Raw genomic sequence first — 27,478 nt, 5'->3', positions numbered from 1 at the left:
AGCACCAAATCTCATGGACATGGCCAGATTGCAGAGTTTGTTGTCCACCAAGCTTGAAAAGAGACAAGTTTAACAAGATACGAGTCATCGTGTGACTAACGACAAGGATCATTTGCTGCGCCTCGAATCCTGGCGGATGCGACAGTCTAGTAATCGTTCCCATGACTGGTTCAACGACTTGATCAAATACCTGAAAACTGCCAAGTTACAGATCGATCCATTGGCCAAAGTGGATGTCTTTTTCGTGGTAGCCAGTCACAGTTTTGCAGACTGGAATTCCTTCAACAGCCAAGCATTTAACGAGAACCTCTTGGATGTCACGTAGGGCTAATGGGTGATAGTTCAAGACTATCTGGCTTTTGATAGAGTCGGGAGTTTCCTTTTTTTGTGCAGAGTTTAAAATATTCGATGACCAGGCGCTTGAACCTTACAGCAACATGTCTAGACTATCCAGCAACGACTCAAGAAACTCATGGATGATATCACCTTCATCGCGAGAAGTTGAGGTGGTCGTGGGGAAATGACAACTGGCAACATCTTGATCCAATGATTGGACAAATTCAAATCAGGTTTATAGTACGTGCTAACTAAATGGCTTCTTTCCCCGAGCAAGAAACAATTGCTGTTCACCACCAATCTCTCTAGGTACTTGAGACGGCGCCGAGGTCAACTTCCACGCCCAATCTTCAAGTCCAGCTTTATCAAACGAAATCTTTACTTCATTCTCTTGAAACCCCATTCTACTAATCGCTCCTAGCGTTCGATTTCCTGTCTGAGCACTACTGCCCGCAGAGCTTGCAACCCAGTCAATGATAAGTAAGATTCCTCCAGGTCTCAGTCGTTTTGAGAGCTGTAATATCATGTTCTCCGGGTCTTCGATATGATGGAGAGCCATGCACATGGCTACCACGTCAAAATCAAAGAATCCTGGGGTGTTGGTCTCCGGAGACGGCGTCAACTCGGGATCGATAAGATCACCCTGAACAGCTCGCATTTTTGTCGACGTATAGCCTGCTTTCAGTGCCATTTTGTTATACTGCTCTACCATTCCTGATGCTATGTCCATACCTCTCACTGTAGACATGAAGGGTGCGAGCGCCTAATAAAATCAGCATAGAGTTCAACGGTTAACGTCGTGGATCTTACCCGAGACGCCACGCCATCACCGCAGGCGTAATCTAACAGTTTTGTCGGTCTTGAAGATGGTGGCCTGATACCAATCCAGTCTATGTTGGAGCGTAGCTCTTTTGATATTTGATTGCACAGCTCAATAATCCAAGGCCATCGAAATAGCGCTGGAGGAGCATTACTGGCACGAGTTAGTCCTTGCGAGGGCCTTAGTAGGTTGAAAGGTTCATACTTGTAGTGAGCCTTGTTCTGCTCTCCCATTGACCTCGGGACTTCATGAGATGGACCATGGTGATGATGATGAGTATGGTACTGCAGATGGTGGTGGTGATGATGGCAATGGGGTATATCCTCCACGGGTTCGTGCTCCATTCTGATGAGAGGTTTGACAATAGGATTTCTGAGATGTATAGTATATATATTCATTCAAGTCCCACGATGTTCAAAATAGTCAAAGATGAGATTTTGCGAGCAAAAAGCTAGGTATCTTGGTTTAGCGACACCAAAAGGGTTGGTAGGTGAGAACCCTGATGGGCTCTTACATCAGTCTGTCAGAACACACGACAGATGAGTCCATATCACAAGAGGCGAGCTTAAGGATGCGTCCCAGTTTCAAATTGACTCAGCATTGATGTTTTTCTTTTCAAAAGGTCACATTTTCATGACCGCTCTGTTTATTGCCACGGGTCTGAGAAGTGCCATAACCAACTTCATTGCTTAGGCGGAACCCTAATGTTGAGCAGTTAACGAGTATTGCTTCAACTCAACTATGGGTTACATGGTTTTGATATAACTGAAATATTCTTTGAAAAAGCCCTTGGCTTTAGGTGAGTTATCATTTGTTCGCACCTCGATTATTTCCTGGGCGCCTTGGCCTTCTGATCTACTAAAATTCCGTCAACATTTGGAACTCAGGATGTGATTTCATGGTACGGAGGAGCAATTGGAATGAGACAGGAATCAAACTTCTGTAGTCGACTAGAGCTCGCTTTTCTTCCTAAGGAAGGCTATCAAGGCTTGCGGAAGTCCTAACGAAAACACAACAGTCGATCCAGCCTTCCAGTTGCTACAATATCAAATATGGAGTGCTCCAGGGTATCCAATCAAGATATGAGTTAAAGGTGATTGTGTACCGACAGGGGTGTGATAAGCTCCAACTGCTTATCAGACTTACTACCCCAATCTTCCCAAAACGATCATTTTCTACCCCAACTGTCATCCCTCAATCATGATTAACTTGTCCAATGTTACATGGGGTTCAGCGATCAGTAACGTCATATTGTAACAAGACAACTGAACGGGGGAGGTATCACGTGTATTGGAGAGATAATGAGCACAAATTCCTCGTCGAATCATGACTTGAGCACGAGTGTCGACCTATCTCGAAGTCGAATTATCATTCATTCTATCAGAAATCCTGCATCATGACTGGTTTAGCGCAAAGATATGAGATCAATGCTGATATGGGAGAAGGCTTCGGCCGATGGAAAATGGTAAGATCTCTGAAAGACAGTGTTTGTTACCAGATATTAACCAAGGTTTAATAGGGCCCAGATGAGGAACTTATGCCTCTCATAGATGCTGCAAATATTGCATGTGGTTTCCACGCTGGTGATCCGTCTATCATGCTAAAGACAGTCCGTCTCTGCAAGCAACATGGCGTCAAAGCTGGTGCTCATCCCGGCTTACAAGACCTCTTTGGCTTTGGACGCCGAAAAATGGAAATCGACCCCAAGGACATGTATGCAATGGTCTTGTATCAAGTTGGAGCTCTAAAAGCAATGCTGGACGCCGAAGGTGTTGAGCTCTCTCACATTAAACCTCACGGAGAACTCTTCTTCTACATGCAAAGAGACAAGGGAATAATGAGAGCTGTACTAGAAGCTTGTGCAACTTTTAAAGTTCCTGTATACGCCTGCCAGAACCCAGAACAGGAGGCTATGTGTAATGAGATGGGCGTTCCCTTTCAAGGAGAGGTCTACGTTGATATCGACTACTCACCAGAGGGAAGACTTGTCCCTTTTGCGCAATCTCATCCTGTAACGCCGGAGTTATGCCATGAACGGGCGTCTGGTGCTGCTATGAAGGATACAGGGAAGGACATCAATGGGGACCCATTCAACTTTGGATTTAAGGGGAAGCCGTTCAGCATATGTCTGCATTCTGATTCGCCGACTGTGTTGGAAAATGCGAAGCTGGTTCGACAGGCAGTGGATGAAGCGAACCGAAAGAAGTTTCCTTCACAGAATACCAATGGTCATAGATTGTAGACATTATCCCAAAATGATAAATACAGCAGGAAATCTGGTTTTCAATAGAAATCGAAAACTGTGTAACAACCTAGACTCACATGATTTTGACAGCTTGATTACTCGTACAAAATGAATGTCGAAATGCTATACCATCGTATACTTGAAACCGTTACTGCGCTTAAGCAGCGGAACGGGAGAAGTACCGATAGCATGGTTGTCTGACACACCTCCAAGTGAGAACTTGGTTCGTTCCTCGCTAAGAATGTCAATAAGATGGCCAGAAGTCCAGACCACTCAATCTGCCCTCAAAGAATGCCGGTCCTGGTCACACATGACGAGCTATCAATGCGGGGATGGTAGCTTGGCTCTTAGCTCCCCCTGTCCATTATATCAAGGGTCGCACGATAAGACTCGAAAGGTTGGGGTAGAAATAGGTTGTCTAGATTGCCTATCGCAAGCCACTTCGTCTAGTAAGTGATAATAAGGTAGTATAAATCATATAGATGTCTTGATGATCTGCATTGCTGTGGTGTTTTAAGACAAGGAGCAGTCTTTAAATATTTTTCTTCTCAAAATCCACAGAATTCTCATTGATGTCCCTTTTGTCTTCTTGATATTTATTTCGTGATCAAATACTGGTGCAATGACTTCTGGAGTCGCCATTCCTGGAACCGTCCAGCTCGTTGATGTCCAAGGCATCTTCAACGTGAAGCATGGCCAACAATCACGCGACATCGTCCTCGTTCCGCAGCCTACTGACGACCCCGATGATCCTTTACGTTGGAGTATCCCTCGAAAGACAAGAAATATCGTCTGCGCCATGGTATGGTGCTTCTTCGTCGCTGCCATGATCTCAGGTTTATCACCTGCTTACATCTTGATCGAGGAAGACACTGGCATTTCGATCGCTGATTTGAGTACTGGCAATGGTATTCTGTTCCTCTTTTTGGGATGGGGAACGATGATTACTCAATGCGTTGCTCTTGCATATGGTCGACGCCTCACTCTTATTGTGTCTGTCATTCTCACCACGGGTATTACTCTTTGGACCGCCTTCATCAAGTCGAGAGGAGAGTTCTTCACAAACCGAGTTCTGCTTGGTATTTGTGCTTCACCCCAAGAGACTCTTATAGAAGTCATTATTGGAGACATCTTCTTCGCGCATGACCGAGGCTTCTATATGGGTGCCTATAGCTGGACTTTATGGTGCGGCGCGTTCCTTGCACCCGTGGCATCTGGCTATGTCGCTCAAGAGCTCGGCTGGCGATGGATCCAGTATATCCTCACTATCATAGGAGGAAGCGTCGCTATCATTACGTTCTTCCTGTTTGAGGAGACAATGTTCTACCGCCATCACGACGTCGGAAACCTGTCTGATACAGCTGCACTCGACCCAGCTACCATCAAAGCCTCCGCGACAGTCGGAAAGGACGTCGAGGCTCCGTCAGAGAAGCAAGACCCTTCAGTCCAAGACGAGAAGTCCACATCACGATCTATGGAGGCAGCGGCGTATACACCAGGTGAGAGCGAAAAGACATATTTAGGGAAGCTCAAGGTCTGGGGCTATCACGACTCGCGACAGCCTAGCACCTTCAAGCTCTTCTTCCTCCCCATTCGACTGCTCTTCTCCTTCCCAGGCATTGGCTTCGGTGGCCTTCTTGTGGGTGGAATTCTCGCCTGGTATAACGTCGTTGGAGGCTCTCTAGCTCTGATCCTGGGAAACCCACCTTACAACTTCAGCGCCAACAACATTGGACTCACGTACCTTGCTTCTGTTGTCGGTGTCACTGTTGGGTGCTTCCTTTCAGGTTGGATGTCAGATGCCCTGGCCTTGTTCCTTGCCCGTCGAAATGGAGGTGTCATGGAACCCGAGCAGCGTCTCTGGACTTGTCTCGTCGCGCTTGTCATGCATCCGGCAGGCTGTCTGCTGTATGGTGTTGGCGCTTCGTATCATATCCACTGGTTTGGAGTTGTCTTTGGCCTCGGGTTGATCTGCGTAACTCTTCCCATGGGCTCCAATCTCGCTTTCACTTATATCCTTGACACTTACAAGGAGGTCGCCGGCGAAGGTCTTGTATCGACCATCTTGATTCGGAACATGATGGGTATGTACACACTTATATCACCATATCTTCACTACTAACACTATCCAGGTTTCGCGTTTGGGTACGCCGTGGTTCCAATGATTGAGAACCTTGGACTTCGCAATGCCTTCATCCTCATCGCCGTGTTGGGAGAGGCTGTCTGGTGCACTGCGATCATGATGATCTATGTTGGCAAGCCTCTGAGAAGATGGACCGCGCATTCTTATTGGAATCTCATTGAGCATTACGGTGCGACTGCTCATTGATCCTCCGTCCCTCAGGTACTAAAGGTTCGGTGGTAGACAAGCAGAGACTTAGTGTCGTTCGGCCAAGCAGTCACTTTCTTCTAGATAGTTTGAATCAAATCAAATCATTGCATTTTGAATTGAGCGCCGTCACATCCCGGTCGCAATTGTAAACATTGAATCCTGATACGTACCAGCGGTTACTGAAAGTCCCATGCAAATACTGGGATGATACTCTCCGTTTGCTCTCCAATAGTTACTTAACTGTGTCCGTGGAGGTACAGATTTCAGCATCCCTCAGCTCCAAATTTTTAGCCTGCTACCAAATGTTTCCGCAATAGCCTCTATAGATCATCGCAACATTTGTACATCCGTATCCCGTGTGGCCTCAATGAGCTCACTGATATGGGGATCCTGTTACACCTACCCCAATGGCTTACCATAATAGGAACACAAATTCCGGGTGCCCAAATTCTTACCTCTTTCGATCACCCCGCGTTGGGGTAGATAAGCTATCGAGATAGTGCATCTTAACCTGCCTGGAGGTGGAGAGGCTATCCCCAGTTTTGATAACACCTCACAAGCTGCTGCTCATCAACTCATACGTTCATTCCATGTTTCTGATCATTTTATAACAAGTCCAATCTTTCGGAAATTTATCAAAAGTTACCCTTTTTCTCATATCTGTCTTATCATATCTTGTTCTTTTACTGAACTCTCCAAATTCGCCTCGGTTGCAGTCATGGGTTCACTTGACTTACACACACTACAGCACATTCGCAAGGTGTTAATAGCGAATCGCGGCGAGATTGCTGTTCGCTGCATAAATGCCTGTCGGAAACTTGGACTTCATGTTGTCTCAGTATTTACCAATGCAGACGCAACTTCCCTGCACGTGAAGTTGGCAGACGAAGCAATCCTTTTACCAGGCGAGGATAGCTCGGCTTATACAGATGGGTAAGTATAGAAATTTCATCTTACGAATTCACGGCATCTAAACATTGATGACTTATAGGGATGCCATATTGGACATCTGCAAGCGCACAGGTGCAAATGTCGTATTTCCCGGATATGGCTTCCTCAGTGAGAACGCAGAGTTCGCTGACACAATTTCCTCTGCTGGCATCATCTTCGCTGGCCCTTCCACGGCTTCAATAAGAGCCATGGGCCTGAAACACGAGGCCAGAGGTATTGCACAATCGGCTAATGTACCAGTCATCCCTGGAACTCAACTATTGGCGTCTGCTGACGAAGCTACCAAAGCGGCGACAGAGTTGGGCTTCCCTGTTATGCTGAAAGCTACTGGAGGCGGCGGTGGTATGGGTCTTCAGATTTGCAATTCAGCAGATGAGATTGCGAAAGCTTTTGCTATGGTCGAGAGTCGCGCTGGTACGCTCTTCAAGAACAAGGGAGTCTTCTTGGAAAAGTACTACCCTCGTTCTCGCCACATCGAAGTCCAAGTTGCAGGCAACGGGGAAATCGTTGTCGCCTTTGGAGAACGCGAGTGCTCGCTACAAAGACGCCACCAGAAAGTTGTCGAGGAGTCTCCGAGTCCATTCTTGGAACGCCATGCTGGATTACGCGAAAGAATGCTTGACGCAGCCATCAATTACGCACTCCAGCTGAGGTACAAGAGCGTTGGCACAGTTGAGTTTCTTGTTGACGACGACACTGCGCAGTTCTTTTTTCTCGAGATGAACACTCGATTACAAGTGGAGCATGGTATCTCTGAGCTGTGCTACGGAGTTGACTTGGTCGAGTTGATGTTAAGACAAGCAGATTACGAACTTCGAGGCCAACTTGGCATCCCCTCTGAGACTCTCAAGGGCCTTGGCAGACCTCAGCCCCTTGGCTCAGCGATCGAAGTTCGTGTTTATGCCGAGATACCGCTCTGTAACTTCGCACCCAGTCCTGGTGTTCTCCAGCACGTTCATTGGCCACAAGGCGATGGTGTGCGAGTTGACACTTGGATCCAAAGCGGCCAGCGCATCACTCCTCTTTACGATCCCTTAATCGGTAAGGTTATGGTCCATAGTCCCGACGGTCGGGAAGCTGCGCGACGCAAGATGCTTGCAGCACTGGCGGATACAGAACTTCAGGGGACTCAGTCTAACCTTGAGTACCTCTCTGCAATTCTCGACTCGGAGTTATTCGCAAGTGGGAACACCCTGACCAATTCGCTATCGACTTTCGAGTTTAAGAGTTGCTCCATGCAAGTCCTTGAGCCCGGTGTATCCACCACGATCCAGGATTATCCAGGGCGTGTCTCTGTTGGACACGGCGTGCCCCCGGGAGGACCCATGGATGATCTTAGTGCTCGGATAGCAAACATTTTGGTTGGCAACGATGAAGGAGTTGAGTTATTGGAGGTGACCCTATCTGGTCCCAAGTTGCTGTTTCATGAGGCTGCGATTGTCAGTGTTTGTGGTGCCGAGCTTCCCATTGCGGTCGACGGTAGCGCGCAGCCGCTGTGGTCCAGACTTGTGGTCAAACAAGGTCAGATTTTGAGTCTGGGTAAAGTCACTGGAAGTGGTGCACGAGCATATCTCGCTGTTAGAGGCGGCTTTCCCGACGTCCCAGCGTTCCTCGGCTCCAAGTCAACCGCCCCAGAGCTTGGGTTCGGTGGCTACCAAGGTCGAAAACTCCAGACACACGATATCCTCGCACTGAGTCCTGATTCCAAAGTGCGAGCAGCCGAAGCGACAACGTTCACCTTTCCATCGCATCACGTACCCAAATTCGGAAGCACCACTATTTGTTGTATCGATGGGCCGTACGGTTCTGATGATATCCTGACAGAGGAGGGATCGAAGACGTTGTATGAAGGGGAATGGAGTGTCAGCCACAACAGTGGCCGAAGTGGTATACGCTTGCAAGGACCGCGATTGAAGTGGGCTCGAACATCTGGAGGAGGTGGAGGATCACATCCGTCTAATGTGTTCGAGTACGGGTATCCCAATGGCGGTGTCAACTTTACTGGAGAATCTCCCATTATATTTGCTAATGACCGACCTGACCTTGGTGGTTTCGTCTGCCCAACGACAATCTGCTCTGGGGAGATGTGGAAGCTCGGTCAACTCAAACCCGGTGACACCGTTCGGCTGCAATCCGTTTCATACGAGGATGCTCTGAAGATCACTCATGAGAAAAACGCTTATCTTGAAGCTCTGGCAGCCTTCGCTAATGGCAAATCTGGGGATGTAAGTGCTCCCCAAACAGCCTTCGCCGCGAAGCCCCCATCCTCCATTCTGCATCAGTCAACCGCAAGGGGTGTACATCCCCAGGTGATATATCGTCAAGGAGGTGATACCAGCATAATCGTTCAGTATGGAAACCAGACTTCGGACTTGCGAAACACAGTCTGTGTCCAACTGCTCACTCAGCAGCTGGCAGCTGCGAAACTGCCTAGTGTGCGAGGTGATCCTAACATTGCCACCCTCACTGTGCGTTTCGACCCAGTCCATATAGACCGTTCTGAGCTTCTCCAACAGCTTCTGACCTTTGATACGAACATTGGCGATACTAGCGGGGTGAAGATCCCTGCTCGACAGATAAGACTGCCTGTCTGTCTGGACCACTCTTCACTCGAGGAGTCGGCGCAACGGTACATGGAGAACATCAGACCGACAGCTGCATATCTCCCAGACAATGTCGAATATCTCCGCAAGAACAATGCTCTTGCAACGCGCCGAGACGTATTGGACTCTCTTCTCAAAACACCATGGTTGACTGTTGCCGTTGGTTTCTTCGTCGGAACACCTATCCTATTCCCTCTCGACCCATGGCGGGTGTTGACAGGCCAGAAGTATAACCCTAGTAGAGGCTATACGCCCAGTGGCTCAGTAGGATTGGGAGGATCAACAGTCGCCATATATCCTGTTGCTGCACCAGGAGGATACCAACTCATGGGCAGAACACTTGGTGGCTGGGATTCGACAGGTAACCGGCCTGGCTTCTCTCTCAAGAAGCCTTGGCTGTTCAATCACCTGGATCTCGTCAGTTTTTATGAGGTGACTGAACAAGAGTATGACAGGATGGAGCGAGATTTTGAGGCTGGTCAGTATACCTTTGACATTAGCGAAACAGCCATCGATATGGATCAGTACATCGCCAAGTTTGATACAGCAGAGAAGGACCCAGAGTATCAAGCATGGCGAGAGCGCCAATCAGAAGCGGCCGATAAGTTGGCTGCACTTGAGCAGAAGCTGTTCGATGAATGGACCATCTCAAAACAGTCTAGTGGTGGTGCAGATGAGGATGGCGACGTTGACTCGGACGAGATTGCTGTTATTGAGTCACCTGTAAACGCGAATGTATGGAAGGTCCTCGTCAAGCCTGGTGATGTACTGGAAGAGGGTCAGACCGTAGCGGTTCTTGAAGCCATGAAGATGGAGATTAATTTGGTTGTTGGTGAAGACCAGGTCGGCGCTGAAGTGGTCAAGGTTGTTCAGCCACCGGGAAGTGTTGTAAGTCCGGGAACGGTCGTTGTAAAGGCCCGGAGAAGCCAAGAGTAGATCATAGCGTACACTTAATTGAGACAACAATTGGAACAGCAACGGATGTCAAACTCTCGCTTCATGTAAGGAGGTTGAGTAATCTTGAAATTAAATTTCGACTAAGGTGCCTTTATCTGGACGATCGGGAATAGTGCTGGGAGGTCATTGGAGGTCACTGGATGTGAGTGGTCGTAGTTACCAGTTCAGCGGTGGCACCGTCACGTGGTTCCACTCGACCGGGCCGGTCTTGGAGGGCCCTGGGGCCAACCCAGTTCTTCTGTCAGTTATCGACTACACTCCACGAACACTCCCTGTCTGACCTGGTTGGTATGAAGATGTTGAAACTGACCAATGTTTATATTCCTTCCCATCAGACTTAGCTTAAGTCGCCACTTCTGTATTCAATGATGCAGCCCAGTATACATCACCAATGATATCAAGGACTAAACGTCCCACTTTACACCATGAAAGGCAGACCTCGGCTCCCAGTGCCTCTTTGCAGGTTCTGCAATAAGGAGTTCAAGAGACAGGAACACCTTGAAAGGCATATTCGCACACGTGAGTCACTCTACTGGATACTACTGTTGAAATGAGGCTGACCATTCTACAAGATACACGTGAAAGACCATATGGGTGTCCATGCGGCCGAACATTTACAAGACAGTGAGTTGACATATCAACATTTGCTTACGCTGGCGAAAGAGCTTACCAAGTCATAGAGATCTACTAAACCGTCATCGCCGACTTTCTCAGTGCTCTACCCATGGCTCAGGGAAACAAGCGGAATCAAATCTGGCGATATCGCCCGACGGGGCTGTGACAACTTCACCCTCTATCTCACAAGCTAGCGATGAGAACAATCATCACAGTCACCAGCTACAGTCTCAAGGAAACCCTTCTAATTTAATGCCTATGGAAGTCTCTCCGCACACAATGTCTTCGCAACAAGAGATGATGGGCCGGTTTTCAATTCATGATCGGCCATTGGGTTACCAAGAGCAGACACCAAGCCATATCTTTGAACCGCCGAAGGATCCCATCCGCAACAGCAATGTAACCCCAGCGGGCGCTTTGGATAGTCTTGACTTCATGCAATTTGAGTCGTTCAACGCGGATATGTTCCCTGACGAGATGGACATGATCAATAGTTATCTCGGGGAGGTTCTTCCCCCTGAACACTCACATCAAGGATTCACACCGGATACAACGAACTTCTTCACTCAATCGTTTGTTCCCGAGCCAGTTCTTTCGCCTGCTCCCTCGAGCCATTTACAGCCAGAGGCACCTGGTCATATAGAGTTGAGTAACGCGCCAAAGTCGACACTACCTTTCTGCCAGAAACAACAAGCCCAGCCAACTCCAGTTCGAAACAAGGTTGACCGGTTGTTGGATACTACAGAAGATATCGTAGCAACAAACCCCTGGGCTGTATCGGCTGCAGCTCATGAAAGGCTCTCCTTGGAGTTCTCAAAGCACAGGTCAGATATACCCCAGTCATTTACACTTCCCAGCAGACATGCGTTATCTCGATATATCGCAAGCTGGATACGAGGCTATCATCCACATTTACCATTCGTCCACCTTCCGACTACCAATCTGGAATCCATGTCACCTATGCTTCTCTTGACGCTGGCAGCTACAGGGTCATTCTATGGCTTTGAGCACCCTCAGGGGTACGCCATGTACTTCGTGGCCAAGGCTATGATCAACCATGAGCTAGAGGAAAGACGCCGTGTGTCAAATCGCCACATCCTCAGCGGTTTCCCTCGCTTTGCGGCGCTCCCTACAAGCTCCACAGAAGTCTATGATGCGCCAACAAATCTCCCTGCCGATTTAACAAAATTTGATATTGAACTATTACAATCCTTGTTGATTGCCGTGATGACTATGTCATGGCTCGATGGACCATTCGCTGAGGAGGCACTTTCTATGAGTAGCAAGTTAACTGCACTCACCCGCGACATCCTGAAACGTCTACCTGAGGAGAATGCCAATGATACATGGGAGGACTGGGGCCGCGATGAAGAGAGACGACGCACCCTTCTCTCAGCATATTTTACATTAAACATTCAAACCATCTGCTTCAACGTGCCGCCTCAGATGACAGCTACAGAGTTTAGCTTCGAACTTCCTTGCTCCGAAGCTGAGTTCAACGCGCCGGACTCGGAAACATGGAATCGTGTACGACGAAAGGTTGACCCACGCAAGCTCAACTTTCAGTCATGCTTTAAGCAATTACTGTCTGGAGAACCACTAGCCAAGGAGGTCTCGGCAACTGAGTTTGGCAATTATATGCTTATCCAGAGTTTGCTGATACAGATCTACTTTGAGCGTCAAGTATCGTCTGCCCTGTTGACTCCATCGCCAAGTCTGTCGGAGAGTACCATTGCGACTTATGCTGCTGCACTTGGTGCCTGGCAATCTTGCTGGGACTCTGCTATCGAATCTGCCCCCGATCCTTCCTCTAGGAATTCGCCGCTACCTTTCAACTCGACTGCGATGCTCCGACTAGCTCATATTCATCTTGGCTTTGGCCTCTACAGTCAATGCGAGTTGCTATCTCGGGATCCTATCGCCAAAGCCCAAGTGTTCGAACCGTATCAGAACCCATTGCCCCTGCGTGCTCCGCATCTTGATCAAGCTGTTCTTCATGCTATCTACGCTTTGAGGATACCTGTGAGAGTCGGTATTGCATTCGTGGCACGTGGCCGTACAGGTCATTGGAGTGTCCAACATGCTATCAGTCACTTTGGATGCGCCCTTCTACTTACCCACTGGCTTGAAAACATTTATCAGCTAGTTCTGTCGGATGGTACGTCAGCTCTCAGAGAGGAGGAAAAGCGCCTGCTTTCTATGGTCGATCGTCTAGTCGAAGAAACTCATCTAGAGGCTTCGCTAGGCCCCAAATCCGATTTTCCTGACAGGATAAGACGTTTGGCTGTTGCAGCAGTGAAGCTTTGGGCAGAAACTTGTAAAGGCATACAGGTCTACGAGATCGTCCATGTCGTCGGAGAAACACTTTCGCTAGTGGCAGAATCACTAGAGAAGCAGATTTAGGTTTGGAACAAGTAAAGAAGAGCCTAGGCTTGGTTAGCTGCACAGGCATGTGTAATTTCAATAACTTGAAAAGGCTGGGAATTCAAGGTTGTATTCTCTAATAGGAATGTTCCACGCGGGCTTTGAGTCAGCGGTCCCCGGAGTTACATTATAGACCACTGTGGAAAACTGGGAAGGTATTATACCATTATTGGGGACTCGAGAACCTCTTCGGTGTTCAAATATTTCAAAGTTTCAAGCGCTGAGTTCAAGGATTGAACTGGTAGAAGAGCCTGTACTGAACAAATAAGTTAGACCTGAAATCCGTCATTGTTCGGGCTACTATGTCTTTGTTCGAAGGATCTGATGGCAGTGTATTTCCTCCTGGAAAAACATTTGGCAGATTGATATTGGACAACTCGGTCTTTCAGTTAGTTGGGCAAGTACATTTTAAAAGCCATATATAATGCAGCCCCTCAAACGCATTGTTATTATTCAGTTCCAGTAATAAATCTATTCAGTATTCTTAATCCCCCTTCACCTACACCTCCTACTCCACCAATTACAGTAACCAAAATCACAAAGAGACAAAGCCCAAAACAAGGAAAACGGAAAGGCTCGCTCGAATTACATTTCGGCATGTGTCGTCTTCTTAAGCTCCAGTATGCTTGCTCTAGCAATGGCAAACCCCATTACATGGAGAACGTCCAGGGTGCATACATCCCTTGCAATGACAGACACGGCTGTTTCATAGAAGAAGCTTTAGCTCTGAAGCCAGGATCAGACACGACTCCCCCAGGCTCCCCTATTGAAAGGGAATATACCATTGTGAAGATTGGAGGTGACCGCGAGACATGTGCCAATAGAAAGGCCAGGAAAATTGAGGAGGAGGATAAGTTCTTTGTTGAAATGAATTCTGTAGTTGACAGAACGGAAAGGGAACTCAACGCCATGGTCATGCGTTGTGGCGAGATTTCTGCCAGTAACAGGAGGCGAAAGGTGAATCATGTTAGACGCGAATATCGACCGAACGATACTTGTTCTTCAGGGTCTTGCCAGAATCAGGTTCATGTTTCTCATGATGGCCGTAAAGGAATGTTCTGTAGGAAACATACTTGCGCTACCCAGGAGTTTGATTGCCTTTCAGATGTTTCTACTACAAGGAACGGTCCCCAATACTCTATATACTGCCCTCTACATACTTGCAGTAGAATTGGCTGTGGGCTTCAGATTATGGATCAAGATACTATCGTCTGCAAGAGGCATCACGATGAGCTTGAATTGGCTATTTCTGCTCTTCGCTGAGAGTTACTGGTTTGTTTGAGAAGCCTATGATATCTCAGCAAGGTATGCCTGGCTTCGAAATAACCCACCAAAAAATACTATACGCCGCCTCGAAAGTACGACACTCCAGCACGTCGCAAACGAAAAGGCCTGTCAGCGGAAAGGAATGATGGCTTCGTATTTATAGGAGACGGGCGGATCAACCAAGGGCTTGGGGGTCGGAATTTCATATTTATATATATCCCGGTCGGGGGCAAATAACGAGAGGAGGCGGGTTTTCTTACTATATATATACCTTTCATATAGCACATGCTCTTCACTGATCAACACACTTAAACTAATTTCCCTTCCGTTACTGGTAGGTTAGACATTGCCTTACCTTAATCATTTGGTTGTTGCAAAGCATTTATAGAGTAATACTTAATATCTAATAGAGATAATGGAGTTTATAGTAGTCACCTACAAAGCCTCCAGGAACATATATCATCCTAGATAGTCTGTCACAGCTTCTTTAGCTGACTACTTACTGTCACATTCGTCAAAGTCGCGAATCCAACTCAAACCAAATCTACCAAGGATTGCACTTTTCGTTAAAAAAGTATTTTCGTTATTCTCATATAGTCCTAAACTCCCTATCCTTTTCCGAAGCTTCCACCATCACAAGAATCCTCTATCAAGATCCATTCCTCCTAATCCAATTTTCATTTTGACTGACCCCTCTATGAAGTCTCCTTCGTCTCCTCAGCCTTCTCATCTCCCTCCTCGATCTCAACTGACCCAACAGCAGCGCTCAAACCACCCTCTTCTTGGTTCTTTTCCTCAAGCTTCTTAGCAGTTGACAAGAAGTACTCAGCAACATCGTTCTTGTGGTTGAAGTACGCCAGATCGAGAGGAACGTAATTCTGCTCGTTTGCCAGCGCGGGAGAAGCACCTTGCTCCAAGAGCAGCTTGATGACATCGAGGTGACCGCCTAGTGCTGCCCAGTGAAGACCTGTGTTTCCAGCTTCGTTTGCCTCGTCTAAGAAGGCCTGCTTCTGCTCCTTTGGTTGGGTATCGAAATATTGGATGAGTTCCCTGACGATTTCTACAAGATGTCAGCCTGGTATTGTTTCGCAATTGGATTGAAATTTGGGTCCTAGGCCTCGCAAAATTTCATCCCTTCAGGGTTGGACATACCTAGGTGACCATTTCCTGTCGCCATGTGTAAACATGTTGACTTGTTGGAAGCATCTTGGGCAGCCGCTACAATCTCAGCAGGGCTGACATTCTCTCGCTCCGCCAGGCTCTTAATAGTCTCTGTCAGATCCTCCTGCTCTCCTGCTCGTGCAAAGTAAATGAGGTCATCGATCTCTTCTTCTGTGAGTTTGGGTGCCATGATGATGCGCTTGGTGATGTTTTCATGTCAAGAATATAAAATTTTATGAAGATGAGGGGACTGTGTGGTTAGATACCCCGCTATTTTCGCACAGTGTGGGGTGTAGATCGCTGCAGGGTAGTCAAGTTCAATTTTCATCCTCGATTTCATGGAAAGGATGAGGAAACTACCAGCTAGTCGCTATGATACATACATCATTTCCCTCTTTTTCCTTGAACATAGACTCCTTCACCAAAGATCATAGCAGATTTCCCTTCAACAAGTCCATGCAAGTCAGATTCTCTCGCTAATGAGTGCTTCTCCAATTTCATCATCAAGCCATGAACACAAGTCCCCAGATTCATCGAGCCACTCAATTTCTGCTTTGACGCCGAGCATTATCATCAGTTGCAACTCGAGTCGTAGTTCTGAGCCTTCGAGCTCATTTGGAGAGTACAGGCTGATCTTCTTGAGTGTTGAGATAGCTGCAGCCCGCTCTCTGCCATTCAGATACGTGACGGGATCACGGCACTGGATCGATGTGATAGACACATGGCTTGGCTGTCCGTAGTTGCTGAGTGAGGTGTTGGTATGACCTCGGGAGAGATGCACTGATCTGATACCGAGCCACCGCAATGCTTCTATACCGAGATCAGCTTCGTGGCTCAGTCTTTCGGATCCGTGTCGGTAGCATCGCAAGATCTTGATGCCGTCGGGATCGTAGTCGAACAGCCCCAGGAGTGGCAGTTGGGGGTACTGTGTATGAACAAAGTTCAGGAACGAGCGCGTGGTCAAGTCAGGATATCCTTTGGCCTACTTGAGTAAGCGCGGGCTTCACGATTCACATTGTCCAAGCATACTGTGACAAGCACCCCAGGACCGAAGATGCAGGTTCTCCAAAATTGGGACGAGCAAAGAGATCGAAAAACGGCCTGCAGGAGTCAGCTTCGTTGAAGCGACGAAGAATTTGTACGTCTTACATCTTTCTCAACAACAAGAATCCATTTGATGTTTTGAACGTCGACGCTTGAGATTGACTGAACAGTCGGGATAGCAACTCCCTACATCACTCAGAATCAAGCAGAGAGTCATAACTAAGGATCTTACCAAATCTCCCGAACAAGGGTTCAGCGTACTCCCATCGCGGAAGCGTATTAGCAACGGTCCAGCCAGTGCACCCTTTGATGCTGCAACCTGCTCCAGTTAGTTGAAGTACCGTGGGCGCTTTTAACAACTCGCACAATATTCAAGTCCCCACGACTGATACCAAGACTGAAAGCAATATCATCAACAAGGTCATCCACTTGGCCTTGCTTCTCAAAGAGATGCTGGTGTTGGTAAAATATGTGGCTGCATATGAGCCCATTAGTACATCTCTTGCATCTGGGGCCAATGCACTAACCGCTTGGTCAGAACGGTGCCAGATACAAGAGCATCATGTGATAGTTGAAGAATGAGAAGTATGCGCGCTGCGACTTGTTAGTCAAATTAACAGAGACAACTCTGCCGAAGTCTGACCAAACTTGACTGCTTCCTGCTGGTTACGACCAGGGAAGTGAACCTGCTCTGGCTGTACATTTGCGGCACGACGTGTTGACCTCCGTGCAGAAAATGGAATTGACAGCTCTTGTCCCGCAGCTAAAGCGCTGATGATTTGCGCAAGAATGTCCTCAATGCAAGTGACAACCGTTCCAGCACTGGGGTTGTTGGTTATCGTATTCGTATCAGTATTCTCGTTCGCTGTCGTTGATGATGTGCGATTAGCTTGGGGATTCTGGGTTAGTTCTGGTATAGCAATTGATTGAGCAATTTCTGCCTCTTCATCCATGGTTTCTTGGCGCTTGTTGAAACAAGCTTATAACTTCGATGATTTTCGTAAGTAAAGTTCAAGATCTTGTCCGAATACGCAGTAGAGTCGCAATGCGAGATGTGGTTCTGTGGAGGTTTTCAAGATTGTCCAATGCCGAGAGTCAATTGATTTTCAGGGGCTTGACCGCTAGACATGGGGGACATGATATGCTGCAGGTGCCACCAGGAAACGGCGGGCCCTCCCGTACGTCGGGCGTACAGCGGGTTGGTAATTCAATCCGCCCCCGTGTTATAGTTTAGTTTTAAAGCATGTGCTGCTCATCAACTTGTGACTGGGGTTTTGTTCATGATCACTCCACTGCTCTTCTCTCAATTGACCCACGAAATTTGCCGTTGAGACCATCAAACTCCCCCAAACATGGTCGCAAATTCTACTGGACGTGAGGGTAGCGCGCTAAAGTCGCGTAAGCGCGCTGCTGACTCCGAGTCGGAACCGCTGTTGAAACAGGGTCAGCCATTCCCTAAGCAGCCTCGCATCAGCTCACAGTTGGACACGACAAGATGGAGGCTCAAGGACGATGACAGCCGTCACACATGGCACTACCTTGAGAACGACGATGATGCGAAGGAGTGGCCACAGAGCTATGCTGAGAAATGGTACCTGAATTTGCCTATGGTACGTTCTTTGCCTGATCCCCTATCCATCGCAACTAACATGTTGGACACAGGATCTCCCTGACCTTCCCACCCCCGATAACCCATTGGCAGCCGCGGAGAACGGTCTCGACTTTTTCGAAAAGCTTCAACTTCCCAGCGGGCATTGGGGTTGCGAATATGGCGGTCCTATGTTCCTCCTCCCCGGTATCGTCATGACCTGGTATGTCACCAGGACGCCAATTTCCTCCGCCAAAGCGACCGCGATCTATAACTACGTATCCGCACGAGCGCACCCAGAGGACGGTGGCTGGGGTCTACATATTGAAGGCGAGAGCAGCGTCTTCGGAACACTGATGAATTATGTGGCCCTTCGACTTGTCGGTGTCGACCCTGAGGACCCAGTTCTGGTTAAGGCTAGAGGAACTCTACACAAGATGGGAGGAGCATTGTATGCGCCACACTGGGCCAAGTTCTGGATGGCTATTTTGGGAGTCATGAGCTGGGATATCGTCAACCCTGTGCCACCAGAGTTTTGGCTGCTTCCTGATTGGGTTCCCTTTGCGCCATGGAGATGGTGGATTCATATTCGAATGGTGTTCCTGCCAATGGGCTGGCTATACTCGAGACGGTGGAGCTGCGAAGAGACCGATGTGATTCGATCACTGAAGAAAGAAGTATTCCTTGAGGATTATGCCAAGATAAACTGGTCAAGCCATCGCAACAGCATTGGTGTTGTGGACAATTATCACCCCAAATCATGGTTGCTCAATGCGGCCAACTGGGTGCTTGCCAATATCTGGATGCCCTATATGCGACCCAATTTCCTAAAAGAGAAAGCTGAAGCATGGGCCAGCAAGCAAGTCGATATGGAGGATGCCAATACGGGCTATGCCTGCTTAGCCCCCGTCAATGCTTCTATGAACACCGTTCTGTGCTATGCTCGCGATGGCCCTGATGACTATGGCGTCAAGAGGCATATCGAGCGACTTGAAGAGTATCTATGGGTCAAGGACGAGGGCATGTTGGCTAACGGCACCAATGGTGTACAATGCTGGGACACGGCATTCTTGATTCAGGCTGTTTTTGAGGCTGGTCTTCACAAGAACGAAAAGTACCGACCCATGCTCATGAAGTCACTACACTACTTGGAACGTCAGCAGATTCGAGAGGACTGTGTCGATCAGGAAGTGTGCTATCGTCAACCCCGAAAGGGTGGCTGGCCATTCAGCAATAGGGATCAGGGCTACGGTGTCAGTGATTGCATTTCGGAAGCACTCAAGGCTATTATCCTTCTACAGAAGGTGGGTGGCCTTCCTGAGGTTCTTGAAGATCGACGTCTTTTCGACGCTGTCGACACTTTGCTCCTGTACCAGAACGACAATGGTGGCATGTCCTCATACGAGAAGCGACGAGGAGGCGAGTGGTTGGAGATGCTCAATGCCGCTGAGGTATTTGGTCGTATCATGATTGAATACGACTACCCTGAATGCACAACAGCTTGCGTGACAGCTCTATCCATGTTCAACAAGCACTGGCCAGACTATCGAACAGACGAGGTCAGGACACTTATCCGGACGGCCGCCGAATGGATCAAGTCCAACCAAGGACCTGATGGCAGCTGGTACGGAAGCTGGGGTATCTGCTTCACATACGCTGGTATGTTTGCGCTTGAAAGCATGAAACACATCGGCCAGACATACGCAACAGGCGAGAACTCTAGACGTGGTTGCGATTTCTTCATCTCCAAGCAGAGAGCTGATGGCGGATGGTCAGAAAGCTACAAGGTACGTTGCACAGACTTTGCTTCACAGCTCTTACTAACAATCGCAGGCCTGCGAAACGATGGAATACGTCGAGCATCCTTCAGGCTCCCTCGTTGTCCAAACAGCCTGGGCTCTGATCGGACTGATGGAAGCTGAGTATCCTCATGTGGAACCCTTGAGACGAGGCATCCAGTTCATCATGGACCGTCAGAAGCCCAACGGAGAGTGGTTGCAGGAGGCCATCGAGGGTGTCTTCAACAAGTCATGCATGATCTCGTACCCCAATTATAAGTTCACTTTCACCATCAAGGCCCTGGGCATGTTTGCGAAAAGGTTTCCTGAGGAGAAGCTTGTACCAACCTGGGCTGTGGCGCAGAATGGAACGAACGGAGTGAAGACGAATGGTGTCAAGACAGTAGAGGTAAAGGTGAATGGCGTAAAGCCAAACGGTGTCAAGACCAACGGTGTCAAGGGCAAGGTATCTAAAAACTAGACGGATAGATACACATGATGCATGAATACTAAGGTACCTAAGATACAACGAGAAGGCGGCTGTCAAATTCAAGCCCTCGAAAGTAATTTTAATCACGAATACATCAAGAACATGCGTTTCAGACGCCTGCATGACTACCTACTGTCTGGCCCTAGGATTCTGCCCTCCACATTGACTTGTATATAAGTAGTCCAATGGTTGCCGACCGTTTTTCTGCTCTCCAGACTTCATCTTCATTTTCATTTGTTCTCACCTCTCTCACCCCCAAATCTAAAGCTATACCAAGTGTCGCCTCGACCTCATTTCCCGTTTTGCCCATCTCCATTCATCATCCTCACTTTGTAGATTGTTGGAATGTGACGCCCACTTCAATGATTCGCTCAAGGAACCACAACAGGATTGTCTCTGAAAGTAAATAAGGTACTCATTAATAGATCCTGAAGTTTATACTGCTCAGGGTAAAGGCAACTTAGGCACCAAAAGCTTCCACTTACACAGCGCGGGGGCTAACATGAGCTGCCTGCATCATGCCCCACCAAAGCTTCCAGAACCAACCATTCCTCACATCCAACTTCAACTTTAAACCTTCCACTGCCGCCTTCACACCAACTCTTAACAATACCAACTCACGTCATCGTCATACTGCAAACTTCCTTTTCCTCAAACATTCTTTTTAAACCCATCCATTGCAGTCTACCATGTCGCACATCACACTGGCCCAGCAAGGCCTCGCCGCCGCCGAAGCACGCAACTGGGATGAAGCTATCGAGAAGCTCTCAACCGCCTTGAAGGCCTCGCAGAACCCTGCATGGCTGGTCGCCCGATCGAAAGCCCTTATCAACAAGAAGCGCTTCCAAGAGGCCCTCGACGACGCCAACCTTGCTTGGCATACCGCATACCAACGAAACAAGCGGCCGCTCCTCATCGATGCCCACTACCGTCGTGCTGTCGCCTACTTTCGGCTTGGACAATATGCCAACGCCGATGCATGCTGTGTTTATGCTATGCGCTTAGTCAAAGGGTTTCCTGCGGTGGAGAAGGAAGATCCGGCGAAGAAGAACACAGACGAGAATGGATTCTATAAAGTGACCTTGAAGGATGCTCAGGAGGAGTCAAAGACCGACGATATCAACAAGTCACAGGGAGGGGCGGCAGGTGCGCTGGGAGCACAAGGCAATGATGTTGCTAATGCTAAAGAGTGGCGCATTGCGAGCACTTTGCGAATGCAGATCCTGTTCGCTATGGATAAACTTCCAGAGGATGACCCTGCACGCAAGCTCACCACGGCCAACAAGCCCGAATTGAAGGAGCTATCGGATGTGGGAAGCAAGAAGGCTGAGACTAAGGAATCAGCTGCTGCCACACAAACCGCCCCAAAGCCTACTGTGCCCGCTGATACCCCAGTACGACTCCAGGAATTCCAGAACGACACCACTATGACAGTATCCATCTTCTCCAAGGGCGTCAATAAGGACAAGCTCCAGGTCCAGTTCAGCCCCAAATCAGCTCACCTTGACTCTATCATTTGGCCCAGCGGCGACGAGAAGCCATTCACACTTGATCTGTGGGGTGAGATTGACACAGAGGCATCAACATACAGGGTTACGCCCAACAAGGTTGAGCTAGCACTCAAGAAAAAGACACCTGGAAAGTGGGCGCAGCTCAAGGGAGAGGCAGGAGATTCTGCTCCAGACGCTGCAGCCGCCGAGGAGGCAGAGTAAGTTTCACAAGTTCTCAGCCGGCACACCCTACTAACTTCACTCAAGAAAACTCAAGGTGCTCAAAGATGCTAGAAAGAAGGCCATGGACAACGCCGCGGCAGAGGCTCCTGCTCAAGAGAAGCCAACAGTTTCTACTGAGGCGAAAGAAAAGACACCTGCCGCGCAGGACTCTTCCAAGCCGGCATACCCCTCATCGTCTCGTACTGGACCCAAGAACTGGGACACCATTGGCGACGACATTGACTCTGATGAGGAAAAAGACGTCAACGTGTTCTTCAAGAAGCTTTTCAAGGACGCCTCTCCTGAGCAGCAACGAGCCATGATGAAGAGTTTCACTGAGAGCAATGGTACAAGTCTCAGCACTGACTGGGATGACGTCAAGAATAGAACTGTTGAGACGGTGCCCCCTGAGGGTGTCGAGGCCAAGAAGTGGTAGATGGCAATCGTTTATGAGCCAAGGATGGGAGATATTATGTTATGACTACTGATCAATGATTCATGATCTATGGTGTTTGGTGGGCTATTTCGGCGTATCGGAAAGGGAATGGAAAAGCAGCTCAAACTGAGCCATTAATTGAACCAATTCGTAATTTTCGCTATGCCGTGCGTGTTCTATATGCTATCCCAAGTTCAACACCTCGTAATCCCTTTCTCCCAACTCCGCAGCTCCTTTTCTCTTTAAGCCATCAACAACGCTCTCAACCTGTCCCCCGACCTTGTCAAACCACTTCGACGCCTTCAACTCTTCATCCTCCAACGTGCGACTCCATTCCTTGCCACTGCGATACTCCGCTGCCAAAGCTTCAGGCACATGTAGCACACGGCTCACAAGATCCTCTCGTGCAATATACGCTCCTCTCAACCATCTCGATCCTCCACCAACGTCAAACTGATTCCTTCCATGCATGACCCTCATGTTATCGAAAAGCACACACTCTCCTGGCTTCATCTTCATCTCGAACATGGCATCGGGGTCATTGATCAGCCCATCGAATAACTGCGCTGGTTCAAGCCAGGCTCTTGCATCAACGGCGGGAACCTGGAATTGATTCTGAAAGGGCGGACTCCAGTATACAGCTGCGAGATTTCCATCTGGTCCAACGTCAAACAGTGATCGCTGCTGACGATAGAAGTATCCGTGCTTCTCATAGTGATACGGAATCTTGACACGAGCGAGATTCTTGACTGTTGGGGAGTTTTGTAGCCACAGTAGCTTTCCAGCGAACAATCCATCACTAAACAGAGACTCTCCGCCGTTGCACGAGTTTTCCATGCAGTGAAGAAGTTGGATTGCGGGTGGACTCTCGAGGTATAGTAAATCCTGATGAAGACCAAGATATCCGCTTGTGTACGCTACATTCTCGGCGTCTGGCTTAGCACGAACGTCGAAAGTGCGGCCATAGAAGGTTTCTTTAATATTTGCGATGCGTGTTGTAATGTTGACGATGGAGTTCTCATCATGCGGTACGTTCTTCAGAAATACAAGACCGAGATTCGATAGATCGAGAAGAGTATGCCAGAATGCATCATCGCCCTTCATGAACTCATGATAGTCAATCTTTCGCACACGTTGCTGAATAGTCGCTTTGTCCCAGAACGTACGCCCTGTTTTGGGATACACTGCGTCTTGTCTTGGATATGGCATTCTCTCAATTGGTGCATGGCCAAGCGCCTTGTCGACAGAACTCCAAGGAAGGATCATCTCGTGATCTTTATACATGTCGTTTTTAAACGAGATGCCCACACCGGTTGAAGTCGTGTGGATGTTGTCAATGGCGATGTCTGAGGGAATTGCTGTTGTCGCAAAGCTCTTTTGACCAGAGGCTGGATCGACGCATGTTGTGCATGTACAGCTATCGCGAAGAATAGTGGCATCAAGGCGTGTCCAGCCGCCATGCTTCTCATCTTGAATTTGGATGAAGCGGTCTCCGCTGGAGATGGTGAGGTTGTTGTCTTTAGCTGAGAGGGTTGTTGTTGGCTCAAACAGCGGCGGAATCCCAAAGTTCTTTGTTGTGAGAGTCCGTCGATGTGTACGACATTGTGAATTTGTTGGTTTGAGGATGATTCTCTGAGCACTTGCTCGAGTTGATGAGAGTCCGCGAGGGAGAGCTCTACAGCTGTAAGCTGTCAACCTGGAGGAGAACATGATAGCGTCGGCCTTCTATTAACACAAACAAAACGTACAATCAAGAAACGAAAGAACTCTATGTGACAAGTCAAGATTGAAGTTGAGCAAGGATCTATATCTATATAATAACGATGGCGGCCATCCTCGTACCTCGGCCAAAAGGGAGACATTGCTTCATGTGGGGGTTCTCGGCTCTAAACCCCGCGTTGTTTGGAGCTGGACCCAGTGATGGCTTCAGTCAGAAGCAAAAATGGCCTCATGTGGTGATGCAGTGTGACACCAACGAGGCTGACATTTTCACATATTACGTTATACGAGCAGATGATGAAGCCCCAGATGATGTATGTTCATGAGGCCTCGAAGAGGGCACTGATATTGATTTGATGGCATAATACATATCGTGTACAGTAGATCGCAAACGCCTGATAGCCTGTTCCTACGCCAAAGAGCATATAATCCACCAGTATACCATTACACTTCCGTTGTATCATCAGTTCATCGTGAAGCGTCCAGCGATCAGCCTCTGTTGCGGTTAGCAGACCATCGCTTCACCATCACTTCTCTGACTTTGTATAGCTTCAATGCTTCAGCGACTCCCTGCTCCAAAGCCTTCTCAAATTTCGACGGTGGTGGTACATCAACGTACACCAGAACAAGACTCTTGGTGACGTGTGACAGAACGCGCACCGTGCCATGGAGCCACTGCCATGTCTTCTGAGGGTCCTGTTTTCCAGCCTCTTTCCAAAGGGCATGAGAATAAGATGGAACGACGATCAGACCGAACTCGGCGTGGTCAAAGACCGGGCCCTTAGCATAAAGCAGCCAGTCCACGCCAAACTTGATGCCTGCACGAGGTACCCAACCGAGCGATCTGAAGTAATGATACACTGCATAGTGAATGAGGAAGTTGTCGTCAGGCTGAAGCGCGGGATCCGCAGGTTCAACTCGAGGTGGGAAGTACGAATGTTGTCTGAAGAGTCTCAACAGGTCCGAAGATGAGAGCTGGGCACCCGAGGAAGGATCGGTGACCGTCAGAACACCCAAACCGAAGCTCAAAAAGAAAGCCTCCTCTGGCGTCAGCTGGAGGTGTTCCATGTTCTTCAGCACTGGCTTGCTAGTACGCTCCAAAGAGTTCTCTTCATTTTGTCCGTTTAAAGCCACGGGTGACGCAGCGCGAATATCGGCAAGCCCGTTAGGCGTGCCATTCGGCGTCGAACGCTTGGGGCTAGGGGGATCACCAAAGTGGAAAGTGGTTGATTCCACTGTTGGCGAGAATCGTACACTCTTACGTCGCTTCTTGGGCTTAGTGTTGTCTTCCTCGTCTGACGAAGATGCAACCACGGAAGTGCCATTCGCATCATGGTGAAGGATGCCGTTCGCAACTGGTTCCATGACATGACCATTGAGGAGGGTATCCACAGACAGACCCATCGCCGTTGGATGGACTCCGGATATTCCGAGACCGTCGATCTCTTCAGCTGTCTCGATGGCAGACTCTTCGACAATTTCTGCAGCAGAGTTCGGCATGCCTAGGATAGTCGCAGGGCACACTGGCGAAGCATGCGTAGGAGTGGACACAGGCAGGTTGACCGGCTTGATAGGCGTTGGCTTAAAAATGTCCACCAGTGAATTTGGCAGAGCCAAAAGTGCAGCAGGGCTGACAGGTGACTCGTAAGTTGGAAGGGCAGCCGACAGCGAAATAGGTTTGATGGACCTGGGCTCTGCGATGTCTTTCGACTCTCTGGCACGTAGCTCTCGTTCCTTGGCTTCAAAGGCTTTGGCTTCTCGTGCTTTGATCTCTCTCGCTTTGGTTTCTTCCGCTTCCTTACGGCGGGTCTCTCGGATCGCCTCTTGCTCGAGACGTGCTCGTTCCCACTTGGCACGCATACGCTCCTCTCTTCTCTGCACAGTCATAATCTCGCTGACGTGTGCATCAGCTAGTCCTTGGCGAACTTGTTCACGCTTTAACCAAGCTGGCTCACTACGACTTAGACTACCCTTCCCGTAGAAGCCTTGCTCCCACAAAGCTCGGGTAGAAGCATCATCCGTGATGTGGACGGATGATGTAGCAGCAGACCATACACCATTATGCACAACCGAAGGTTCCGCTTTAGGCGGAGACCACAGTTGGCCTAACCACGCATACGCGACATGGAAGAAGGATATGGGGTTATTCGGATAAAAGGCCGGCAAAGGAAATGTGCGGATCGGTGCCGGGAGGGCGTAGATCTGATGCAATGGAGGCCCTCGCTGCTGTGATTGCCGTTTGTCGGCGGAATCCGTGGTAGGCGGGGTACCAACGGAGACTGTGTTTGATGATTGAATCTCAGCCATTTCTCGCCGGGGTCATCTTGGTCTTGACAGATGTCAGTGGGGTTTTCAGAATAATCATGATGAATAAAAGAACCAAGTTTTGGTGTTGCTCAGATACCGTTGTAGTCTATAATATCAGAGCTTCATGGGAGACCAAATGAATGGATTCTCTAAGCATTTTGATATGGTGTCATCACCGCAACATGAAGCTCCGCTGCTCCGGGGAATTGAAGCACGCAGAAGCTGCAGCGTAATTGCATCTCAAGGATGAGGCATGACGAAGAAAAGAGAAAGAAACCTACCTATCTAGGACGTGACCCAGGCACGATGCTGGCTGGGTATTTAACCTCGTGGCCATCCACAGCAACACACTGCTCAACCTCGACGAGCTGAACAATGTCAATTGCTCAAGTGTGAAGCTCGACCGAGGTCCTTAAGCTTCCACGAGCTTTGAGAGATTTTGTTGTTGTGGTTTTTGTGAGGATGATGACAGGAAAAAGTTTACGGGGCTGAAAAGTCGAGCTTTTTCTTGGAATTGGAGCTCCCCACTTTGATGCCTTGTGCGCAAGGCCATTTCACTCACTGGCTCCGCTCCGGAGATTTGACAAACAACTCCACTGCAATTGGATGTTGGCGTACGAGGTTTGGAAGTAAAGCACAATATGTGAGATGACAAACTGCTGTTTTCTATTGCCATTTTCTGTGCGGCACCTCA

At 48.6% G+C, this 27,478-nt stretch overlaps 9 protein-coding genes across 9 annotated transcripts; 5 read left to right on the top strand and 4 right to left on the bottom strand.

The window, feature by feature from the left end:
• Nucleotides 1-583: 583 nt before the first annotated feature.
• On the bottom strand, nt 584-1,500 carry FOBCDRAFT_197536 (S-adenosyl-L-methionine-dependent methyltransferase; the record flags this gene model as incomplete). Its single annotated transcript, XM_059608876.1, has 2 exons — nt 584-1,099; nt 1,147-1,500. The coding sequence occupies 2 exons, from the start codon at nt 1,498-1,500 to the stop codon at nt 584-586; spliced, it is 870 nt and encodes a 289-aa protein (XP_059466816.1).
• An 864-nt stretch (nt 1,501-2,364) lies between these two features.
• FOBCDRAFT_257635 (uncharacterized protein) lies at nt 2,365-3,407 on the top strand. Its single transcript, XM_031174626.3, has 2 exons — nt 2,365-2,621; nt 2,676-3,407. The coding sequence occupies exons 1-2, from the start codon at nt 2,553-2,555 to the stop codon at nt 3,396-3,398; spliced, it is 792 nt and encodes a 263-aa protein (XP_031051411.2). The 5' UTR covers nt 2,365-2,552; the 3' UTR covers nt 3,399-3,407.
• Nucleotides 3,408-4,719: 1,312 nt separating this feature from the next.
• Nucleotides 4,720-13,262, top strand: FOBCDRAFT_248347 (allophanate hydrolase subunit 2-domain-containing protein; the record flags this gene model as incomplete). Its single annotated transcript, XM_059610835.1, has 8 exons — nt 4,720-5,485; nt 6,639-6,666; nt 6,725-10,175; nt 10,263-10,288; nt 10,478-10,532; nt 10,677-10,763; nt 10,817-10,868; nt 10,978-13,262. 8 exons carry the CDS (start codon nt 4,720-4,722, stop codon nt 13,260-13,262), a joined length of 6,750 nt encoding a protein of 2,249 aa, XP_059466815.1.
• Nucleotides 13,263-13,880: 618 nt separating this feature from the next.
• FOBCDRAFT_197532 (uncharacterized protein) lies at nt 13,881-14,565 on the top strand (the record flags this gene model as incomplete). The annotated part of the gene is made up of 2 exons (XM_059608875.1): nt 13,881-14,240; nt 14,290-14,565. The coding sequence occupies 2 exons, from the start codon at nt 13,881-13,883 to the stop codon at nt 14,563-14,565; spliced, it is 636 nt and encodes a 211-aa protein (XP_059464235.1).
• Nucleotides 14,566-15,109: 544 nt separating this feature from the next.
• Nucleotides 15,110-15,925, bottom strand: FOBCDRAFT_216135 (ankyrin repeat-containing domain protein). The gene is made up of 2 exons (XM_031174622.3): nt 15,702-15,925; nt 15,110-15,609 (listed from the first exon to the last, which is right to left on the bottom strand). Exons 1-2 carry the CDS (start codon nt 15,898-15,900, stop codon nt 15,245-15,247), a joined length of 564 nt encoding a protein of 187 aa, XP_031051407.2. The 5' UTR covers nt 15,901-15,925; the 3' UTR covers nt 15,110-15,244.
• Nucleotides 15,926-16,011: 86 nt separating this feature from the next.
• On the bottom strand, nt 16,012-17,747 carry FOBCDRAFT_216132 (Spo11/DNA topoisomerase VI subunit A). Its single transcript, XM_031174621.3, has 7 exons — nt 17,398-17,747; nt 17,282-17,348; nt 17,121-17,229; nt 16,987-17,073; nt 16,860-16,940; nt 16,740-16,811; nt 16,012-16,692 (listed from the first exon to the last, which is right to left on the bottom strand). The coding sequence occupies exons 1-7, from the start codon at nt 17,705-17,707 to the stop codon at nt 16,174-16,176; spliced, it is 1,245 nt and encodes a 414-aa protein (XP_031051406.2). The 5' UTR covers nt 17,708-17,747; the 3' UTR covers nt 16,012-16,173.
• A 266-nt stretch (nt 17,748-18,013) lies between these two features.
• Nucleotides 18,014-20,747, top strand: FOBCDRAFT_216129 (terpenoid cyclases/protein prenyltransferase alpha-alpha toroid). Its single transcript, XM_031174620.3, has 3 exons — nt 18,014-18,364; nt 18,417-20,129; nt 20,176-20,747. Exons 1-3 carry the CDS (start codon nt 18,107-18,109, stop codon nt 20,599-20,601), a joined length of 2,397 nt encoding a protein of 798 aa, XP_031051405.2. The 5' UTR covers nt 18,014-18,106; the 3' UTR covers nt 20,602-20,747.
• A 445-nt stretch (nt 20,748-21,192) lies between these two features.
• FOBCDRAFT_216128 (co-chaperone SGT1) lies at nt 21,193-22,912 on the top strand. Its single transcript, XM_031174618.3, has 2 exons — nt 21,193-22,318; nt 22,368-22,912. The coding sequence occupies exons 1-2, from the start codon at nt 21,300-21,302 to the stop codon at nt 22,756-22,758; spliced, it is 1,410 nt and encodes a 469-aa protein (XP_031051403.2). The 5' UTR covers nt 21,193-21,299; the 3' UTR covers nt 22,759-22,912.
• A 29-nt stretch (nt 22,913-22,941) lies between these two features.
• On the bottom strand, nt 22,942-26,784 carry FOBCDRAFT_128547 (uncharacterized protein; the record flags this gene model as incomplete). Its single annotated transcript, XM_031174619.3, has 2 exons — nt 22,942-24,454; nt 24,992-26,784. 2 exons carry the CDS (start codon nt 26,782-26,784, stop codon nt 22,942-22,944), a joined length of 3,306 nt encoding a protein of 1,101 aa, XP_031051404.3.
• Between the last annotated feature and the right edge of the window lie 694 nt (nt 26,785-27,478).

This window comes from Fusarium oxysporum, chromosome II, assembly GCF_013085055.1.
Source record: "Fusarium oxysporum Fo47 chromosome II, complete sequence".
NCBI lineage: Eukaryota > Fungi > Ascomycota > Sordariomycetes > Hypocreales > Nectriaceae > Fusarium > Fusarium oxysporum.
Note: the sequence above shows the minus strand (reverse complement) of the source record. Positions and strands in the feature narration are given on the sequence as shown.